This window comes from Taurulus bubalis, assembly GCF_910589615.1.
Source record: "Taurulus bubalis genome assembly, chromosome: 5".
Classification (NCBI taxonomy): Eukaryota; Metazoa; Chordata; class Actinopteri; order Perciformes; family Cottidae; genus Taurulus; species Taurulus bubalis.
Genome location: NC_136593.1, coordinates 29,325,789 through 29,334,693, shown reverse-complemented (window position 1 = coordinate 29,334,693; position 8,905 = coordinate 29,325,789). Strand labels below are relative to the sequence as shown.

Here is an 8,905-nt window from a genome sequence, read left to right as displayed (position 1 = left end):
TCCTCCTGCTAGCTGTGTGCGCCGCTTCCAGAGAGACGTGGTTGAGGCAGCTGGCAGGAGACTCTTCCCTCAGAGAGAGTCTCCTTTCCCTGTCGGCCTCCTTCATGAACGAGAGAAGCAGAAAGAGGTTATGATGCTTTAAGTCGAGTGCTGTCGCCATCGCGATGCATTACACGTGAGACGGGTCCCTACTTGTCGGAGGCCGGCGCTCCCATGGACAGCGAGGCGATGGCGCTCACGGCCTCGCTGTCCGAGTCTCGCCTCAGCCGCCGTCTCTGCGCCTGCAGGTAGGACAGATCCACGCCGGCGGCCGAGTCCTTCACGCTGCGCCAGTACTCACCTGCAGGGCGGCGAGGACGAGGAGGAGGAAGAGCAGGATTAGTGACCTCATCTTGGTATTCTGCTGTTGTTTTCACTCACGGTTGCTCGAGGTGAAGCGCCTGCACGGCATTATTTAAGAGCAGCGCTTGGTGTTTGATCTGCACGTCACATAAACAGCCCCGGGTCTCAATATGCATGTTGATGATTCAGAATGTAAACTCAGATCCTCTCTGTTCTCCCTGCAGTCCTGCGACACACAGGGAAGTCAATGTGTTGGTCTTCTAGCGTGTGTGTGTTCTGGTCCCGCCTGTATTTCACCCCGGGCCCAAATTATGGGCTTAACATTCTTGTGGCTTTGCAAATATTTTTAATTAATCTAATTTGGTTGGGATAACATTTGTGTGCAATCAGGAGGGGATGTTATGGAGGTCGTGTGCCAGAGAAGTGTTTGAAGATAATTGGAGCCAGGGCGGCCGTGTGTGTGTGTGTGTGTGTGTGTGTGTGTGTGTGTGTGTGTGTGTGTGTGTGTGTGTGTGTGTGTGTGTGTGTGGGAGACAGGGATGTGAAGGAGGAGAGGTGACCAGAGAGCAGGAGATAAAGGAGGAGGTGCTAAGTGGAGAAATAAAGAAACAAGATACTGAACAGTGAGTAGGAATAAAAACTACATTATTGTATTATTGTTTTAATTGTAACTGATGAAACTGATGATCATTAAACCAGAAAAAGTGGATTAATAAAATCCTCCATAACTTGACAAATTCCTAAATTACAATAAAAGAAATAACGTAAATGTTTTTAATGGAAAATAAAACAATAGCGGTATAAATAAAGTTTATTGTTTCCAAAACACACACCTGGTCTGTGGCCTCGTCGAGCTCTTTATTTTAGACTTTATTATGAAAATCTTCAAGTGCTGTATGATTATTATCAGAATAAAAACAGACGTATTTCTGTCTCTTCTTCAACTTACAGGTTCAACACTAAGCAGCAATAACAAGTTGGCCAATACAAATACCTTGGAAGTCTGTTTATTCATTTCAATATGTGGATGAGATATATATAATATGTAATATTTAATATGTAGCTCTCACATTGATGCGGCTTGTTGGGCTTTAGAGGGTCGATAATAACTGAGACAGAAAATGGAGGCGAGAGTGAAGGAGAACTTAGAGGAAGACTGGAAACAGACTATTAAGTAAAACAATATTGTTTCTACGTTTCCAAACTAGAAGAACAACTAGAGGAATAAAGGAGCAGCACCAAGGAGCTAAATACATTCAATTCATCCATTTTATAAAGAGTATTTTCACGTTTGAATATTGAACGGTGAGGAGCGATGCAGTGAGCTGCTGCTGCAGTAATTAATTATTAATTAACCGTAATATAGACTAAATAATCATTTCTGTTCTGTTCCTCCTACCTGAAGCTCATTGATGTCCTTAAAGGGCCAGTGTGTAACATGTTGGGGATCTCCTAGCAGATATAGATTATAATATGCACACCTATGTTTTCAGTAGTGTACAATCACCTGCATGGTTGTGTGTTTAGAACGTCTGGTCTGCTCAGAGCTCGTTTACTGAAGACGGGACTTTACTGCCTGCGCCATCTGCACGTTACATGTTTATATTTATATATATATTTATATAAATATATATATATACATATATATGTATATATATATGTATATATATATATATACATATATATATTGCATCCACCGCCCAGCACCCAGCTCAGCGCATTAGACTACCTGGAAACATGCAGGACTATGGACACGTTTGTTCATTTTTTTTTTAATACAATTGTTTTGCTCTATCGTCCAATGTGTGTGTTAACATGCGGCCGATTTCTTTGTGGGTCATTCAGGGTCAGTCCTCACCTTGGACCTGCAGCACCGTCTGCAGCGACCGGACCGCGTTGTCACAGGGCCTCTGGTCCAGCACGGCCTGGGACAGCGGCTCCACCTGGGACGGGACACACGGGGATGAGAGGGTGCACCGCCTGCAGCTCTACAGGAACACACACGCGTCCTGCACACGCACACAGCTCACCTCCATGCCCAGCAAGGCGCTCACGCAGGCTTCAGAGGCATCACAGATGGCCTTGAGGTCGTGCCCCCCCTCCAGAGCCAGGACCACCCGGCCCCCGGCCAGGGACATCAGCTGACGGGTCAAGAAGCCGAAACCTGGGAGAGGAGCACACCAACAAACAGGTGTGTGATGGAGGTTAACCCTTCACAGCCTGTTTTCAGTGCTGGAAAGTTCATTGTAACTTGTGTGGTTGGGTTGGATTTAGCTCCTCCCACTCTGGTTGTAAAAAGGCCAAATTGTTGAACTTCCAAACGTCAGTCCACAAAGTCGTCGTCACGGTGACCGCAGCAGCTCTTACATGTTGGAACCACACCGCGTGCTAGCGCTGATTCATACCCACGTAAGGGTGTGTGGAGGGTGTGTGTGGAGGGTGTGTGTGGAGGGTGTGTGTGGAGGGTGTGTGTGGAGGGTGTGTTATGAAGGGTGTGTGTGGAGGGTGTGTGTGGAGGGTGTGTTATGGAAGGTGTGTGTGGGCCGGTTGAGGCTTACACTTGGCTGTGACCTTGTAGCCTCCCAGTGATGACAAATGTCCTTCCACCGCATCAAAGCCAGCGGACACCAGCACCACGTCGGGGGAGAACTGGTGGGCGATGGGCATCACCACGGCTCTGAGGAGGAGAGGAACACGTGACCACGGCTCTGAGGAGGAGAGGAACACGTGACCACGGCTCTGAGGAGAGGAACACGTGACCACGGCTCTGAGGAGAGGAACACGTGACCACGGCTCTGAGGAGGAGAGGAACAAGGTGCTGCTGCACTGGACCCCTGCGGCCGCACAGAATTTGATTTGAATCATATTTTCAACAGGTGTTTATAGTTTGTGAAAAAATAAGAACTTGGAACAGTGTATACAATATAATAATGTGAGAGGGGATTGATGTAACATCGTAGAATGAATACGATTAGTTTTTGTAATAAACTGAATATTAAGTTGCTTGTAAAGTAAAGAACCAACAACATAAAACAGTCCAGGTGATTGATTTGCGACTGAAACGCTTTACAGCAAAATACTTTTTTTCCCCTGGATTGTTAACGGCAAACATTTACGTCGTTGTAAACTCCATCCATTTGAATTGATGAAAGATAAATTATCAAAGGCCGCGTTCCAAGCGCTTGATCTCTGTTCTCCATCCACCGCTGGGACGGGGCCAGCGATGGAGGCGGGGCCACGGCCAGGTGTGAACGTGTGCAACTGTTTACATGTGGAGAGAAGCACGAGCCCTGCAGAGCGTTACCAGACACGTCCAGAGGCAGAGCGATGCAGGCAGGCGGAGAACAACGTGTCTGTGGAGCGACAGAACGAGACCATCCATGTGGACTGAGACCCTGACATGTGGACTGAGACCCTGGCATGTGGACTGAGACCCTGGCATGTGGACTGAGACCCTGGCATGTGGACTGAGACCCTGGCATGTGGACTGAGACCCTGGCATGTGGACTGAGACTGGACTGAGACCCTGACATGTGGACTGAGACCCTGACATGTGGACTGAGACTGGACTGAGACCCTGACATGTGGACTGAGACCCTGGCATGTGGACTGAGACCCTGACATGTGGACTGAGACCCTGACATGTGGACTGAGACCCTGGCATGTGGACTGAGACCCTGACATGTGGACTGAGACCCTGACATGTGGACTGAGACCCTGACATGTGGACTGAGACCCTGACATGTGGACTGAGACCCTGACATGTGGACTGAGACTGGACTGAGACCCTGACATGTGGACTGAGACCCTGACATGTGGACTGAGACCCTGGCTTGTGGACCCAGACGCCCACAGACTGTACCTCTGCTCAGGAGACGCTTCCCTCGCCTCCATGCTCTCCTCCTCACTTCCTCTCGTCTCCCGCTGCCAGTTATTTAGCAAGACCGTAAGGCCCATGCCGCGTTTGATTCTCCCTCCCTCTCTCTCTCTCTCTCTCTCTCCCTCTCTCTCTCTCTCCCTCTCTCCCTCCCTCTCTCTCTCTCCCTCTCTCTCCCTCTCTCTCAGCGGCAGTTCAAAGGCGTTTGTGTGCGTCTGGTTCTTATTAGGAGCTCGTTCCTCTTCTCACGTCACTGACAGCCAGCCATCTGGGATCCATTGGGCCTAATTACGCCGCCTTTGGATTCCCTAACAATGCACCCCCCACTTCTTCTCCTCTGCTCTCCTCTCTTTCATAGTTTGTCATTCGTCAGTAGCCACCTAGAAATGCACACATACATGCTTTTCACGGGCCAATATACAGACATGCTCATGCTTTAAAAGTGGATGTTAGGCCCGTGTGCGGTGCTACCGGTGATTAAAGCGACCTTAAATCCTGAGAGATCCTCCACACACACACTCACTACATCTCAACTGAGCTTTCTCCTGATTGGACCACAGAGACGCACACAGCACCAGTCCGCTCAGTCTGGAACGTCCCGTCGTCTGAGTCCTGTACTCAAATTGAATCATGAAATGGGCACGAGACGAGATACTTAATTGCATAAACATGAAATCACGATGCATTAAATTGTGTCTGCATAGCGAGTTATGCATTTATTTTAATCCTCACAATGTGGCAAACAAAGCCGACTGAAAGTCCTCAGTTCTGTTTCATGCATTTTGCTTCTTTAGCATCTGGACGACCTCGTTGCAGCTTTAAAAGTCCCAACGACATCGTTACTCGCATCGTGGGAGGAGGCGCCTTCACCAGATAGTTGACGTGACAACGGTCCATCCGCTCCAGGGATGCTTCAGAGCGCTGGACCACCAGGACACAGAGCCTCTCTGGTAACACACAGCTACAGTACTATGTGTGGTTAGCGGAGGAAGTGCTACACATGAAAACACTTCCATTTCCCAAACTGAATGAAAAATACCAAAAGCCAGACGCCTGCTCAGGAAGAGCCCAGTTGTTTCTTAATTAGCATCCAGAGCTCCAGTAAACTCTGGACTTAGTGTTTCCGAGCTTTCCTTTTGCGTCTATTGATTTTTCCCAGTATGGCTCAGCTCGTTAGCATCTGTCCTTTGACGAGGGCCACCCACTGAGCCTGCTGCCTGCAGAGCCGCTCGCTCCGTACCAGACTGCAGCCTGCTCATCAGGAACAAACAGCTCGAATGAAAAGAAAACGCCGGTGAGTTTCACCAACACGGAGCTTTGTTTCAGCAGAAGGAAGCTGCGGCTCATATCACCATGATGACCGCCCAACACCTTCGTGAAGATGTCAGGAACCAGATATGAAACCTGCTTGAGGAACTGCAGCTGGTCCATCACAGTGAAGGAGAGCCACCATGACAGAACCTCCAGGTGTTGCGTTCAGTGGCTTCAACCACGGCCAGGAAGTAGTGACACCAAACACTACAAACTATTATAATCCTTTTGTATTGTGTTTTTATTCTGATGCAACTCCCCTCAACAGTGAGATGAACTGAAGTTGTAAACTATATATATTTCATTTGTGGTAAACGGGCGTGAACAGACAGCAGTGTGGCGGTGACTCTTTACCTGAAGGCAGCCAGGTACTCTGCATCGCCCATGGGAGGGTTCAAACCACCGGTCCATCCCACGTTAACATTGAAGCCCTCGCCTGCACCGGCACCCACCTGGATGGAGAGAGAGAGAGACAGAGAGAGAGAGAGAGAGAGAGAGAGAGAGAGAGTTAATGAGTCCCAGTGAAAGTTGAGAAACGGCCGATGACAGATTTGTGTTAAACGTTCATAAAAGAGCGTCTGCACCCAAAGCCTGCGTTCACGATGGAGGAGGAGAGGCTGCACAGGGAGCGGTCAGGATCACATGAGGATCACATGAGGATCACATGAGGATCACATGAGGATCACATGAGGGACGGACGGCTGTTCATTCAACGCGCCGCCATTTTGATTTTGATACAATTTGTGAAATGAGCATATAAATCAAGCCGAGCCACAAACTCAGCTTCACCCGCTCAGGATTCCCAAGATTCAAGTTAAAGGTATAATCTCGTAAAATGTTCAATTTATATACTGGAAATATATTACTGTATAACTGGAAGGAGTCTATATGCAGTTGTCTGGATATAGACATTGAGTAGGTTTGTCAAACAAACAGCGTAGACGACACAACTCATTATATTGTCTGGTGGGCTGTAAATGATTTTAGGGGATATTATATTTACTGTATTAAGATTGACGGGTGCTTCCAAAATGCCAGGCAGGGTTGACCTCACATATTTGGGGCAAAGAGGGAGCTGAGGCCCGGGTCTTGGAACGGAGTTGAAAGACTCCTGCCGTTCTCTTTGTAGTCCTCTAGCAGCCATTTAGCTGCTGGCAGAGCCGCTATCAGTCAGTGTGTCAGAGTGAGGGCAGGAGGGAGAGGAGATTGACATGCTCTTGGCAGCAAGGCGTGGTAATTTCCTTTGTGTGTGCGTGTGTGTGTGTGTGCGTGTGTGTGTGTGTGTGTGTGTGTGTGTATGGGTGTGAGAGGATGTTTGAAAGAATGCTGATGAGCATCACAGAGCGTCTGTCTCCATTCTTCTCTCAGTGGACGGGATGTTCACAGGGAAAACTAAAAACACATGAGGCCTCCTGTCCTTTGCCAACTGGTAATGTACCCATATGCATGCACACACACACACACACACACACACACACACACACACACACACACACACACACACACACACACACACACACACACACACACACACACACACACACGATTCCTGCTCTTGCTCCAAGTCTCTTTCTCTCTTTCATGTTCCCAGAGTTGCTGGACTGGATTAGGCCGTCGCTGGTCTTCTGTGTGGTACTAGCGCTCTGTGTTTTGGCTATGACATCACACCCTTACCCCATGGGGTGTTATATACCTACACGGGGGACAGCGAGACTCCAGAGGTTCACCACACAACTCAGCAGAGGGGGAGGGGCCACTCAAGGCAAAGCCACATCCAAGCCAGCCGAGCGCTTCATGCACGTCCCTCATCGGGGGACTTTATGGGAAAACATTGACTATTTTATGCTCATTATTGTGGGGGAGGCTGGAGAGTAAGCGGAGCACTGAATGGGCTGCGAATGCCACCGTGGGTTGGGGTCAGTTCCTCTGACTGGGGATAGTCATCACACTTGGTTTTTTGGTAAGACCGCAGGCAGAACTCATAGCATCTCCATTTCCTGTATGCAAACATTAGCATGCAGTTCCATTGTACACATCCTGTTGTGAACGTCTTACATCCAAAGCCCTGAAGTGTCTTGAATAAACGACGTCCTGGGAAAGAAACCTACAGCAGATACACACCGTCTCACAGAGACTTCATGGAGGAAACCCATCAAACAAGCTAATAGCAGCTATGCACGTTGAGCTGGAGAAGCTCTGAAGCATCACAGATCATCTAAATGAGTCTCAGGTTAGACTCTGAGTCCAGATGTGTGTTGAAGGAGCTCGTATTAATAGAAGCATAATCCTGACAGCACCAACTGGAGGAGAGGTTGTTCTTGTGCAGAGTAAACTCTCTGATAGTTGAGTCTTTAATTCATGCATATTATTATGAAGGGATTTATTGTTACACAAGCTTCAGCTCCCTAAAGTGCCACTGGAATCACATGATTACATAGCACGTCTACGCCCACATATCTATCTTCACATGGTGGTATTATTATGAATGATGTGTTCGATCATGGAGTCAGATCACTTTCTCTGCAGGAGAAGCTGTGTGTAAAAGCTTCTTGTGCGGGGACCGACCTCACAGGGATGTCCGCTCCCGGGAAAGAAGTTCCCCCCGTCGTAGCGGTGCAGAGAGACGTACAGCACGGCGGGGTCGTGGTAGAAGGCCTCCTGGGTGCCGTTCCCGTGGTGGACGTCCTGCACGGCGAGGGCATGACAGGTTAGGAACCGTGATGCATGCACACGTGTTCAAAAACAATCCAAACTATCTCAAAGAGAACTTCGATGCCTATTCGTCTGTTTTTATTCTATTGCAGATTTAATTGTCAATATTCATGCTTCCATTTCTTGCACAAATTCCTTGTGTGTGAAAACATACATGGCAATAAATGGTTCTGATTCTGACATGGAGACCAGAGATAGCAGCGCTTTCATGAAATCAATTACAAATAGAAGTGCTACTGTCGGGGTCTGCTGTGTGTCCGCGATGTGTATATATATATACATATATATATATATATATATATGTATATATATATTTGTGCATGTTCATGTGCTGTCCATGTGGAGGCCAGAGGAGCGGCTCTGGTCTGGATCCTCACCCAGTCCACGATCAGGATCCTGCTGACGTTGAGCTTGAGCTGAAGCTGCTTGGCGGCGATGGCCACAGAGTTGAAGAAGCAGAAGCCGCTGTGGAGCAGACATGTTTTAATCAGGACCTGTAGATCCCCGTCTGGGCCTTAGGAGCCTCGTCCTCTGGGCTGTGAGGGTTGTGACATCACAGCCCTGAGTCACGAGGGAAACTCCTGCCAGGCAAACCTTTACTGCACGTATGAGAGGAGGGACTTTCATTTCACGTTCCACTGCTGACAAACAATAATGGCTTTT

General features: G+C 48.4%; 1 protein-coding gene across 1 annotated transcript in view; it reads right to left on the bottom strand.

Moving 5' to 3' along the window:
• LOC306736568 (histone deacetylase 7-like) overlaps positions 1-8,905 on the bottom strand; it is a 43,800-nt gene continuing 34,895 nt past the window's right edge. The window contains exons 18-25 of the mRNA XM_079218214.1: positions 8,620-8,707; positions 8,096-8,215; positions 5,885-5,982; positions 2,901-3,019; positions 2,373-2,506; positions 2,201-2,285; positions 193-340; positions 1-100 (exon numbers count right to left, since the gene is read on the bottom strand). Of these exons, the coding sequence (XP_079074340.1) occupies positions 70-100; positions 193-340; positions 2,201-2,285; positions 2,373-2,506; positions 2,901-3,019; positions 5,885-5,982; positions 8,096-8,215; positions 8,620-8,707 (823 nt within the window). The 3' untranslated portion in view covers positions 1-69. The remainder of the gene's footprint in view (positions 101-192; positions 341-2,200; positions 2,286-2,372; positions 2,507-2,900; positions 3,020-5,884; positions 5,983-8,095; positions 8,216-8,619; positions 8,708-8,905) is intronic.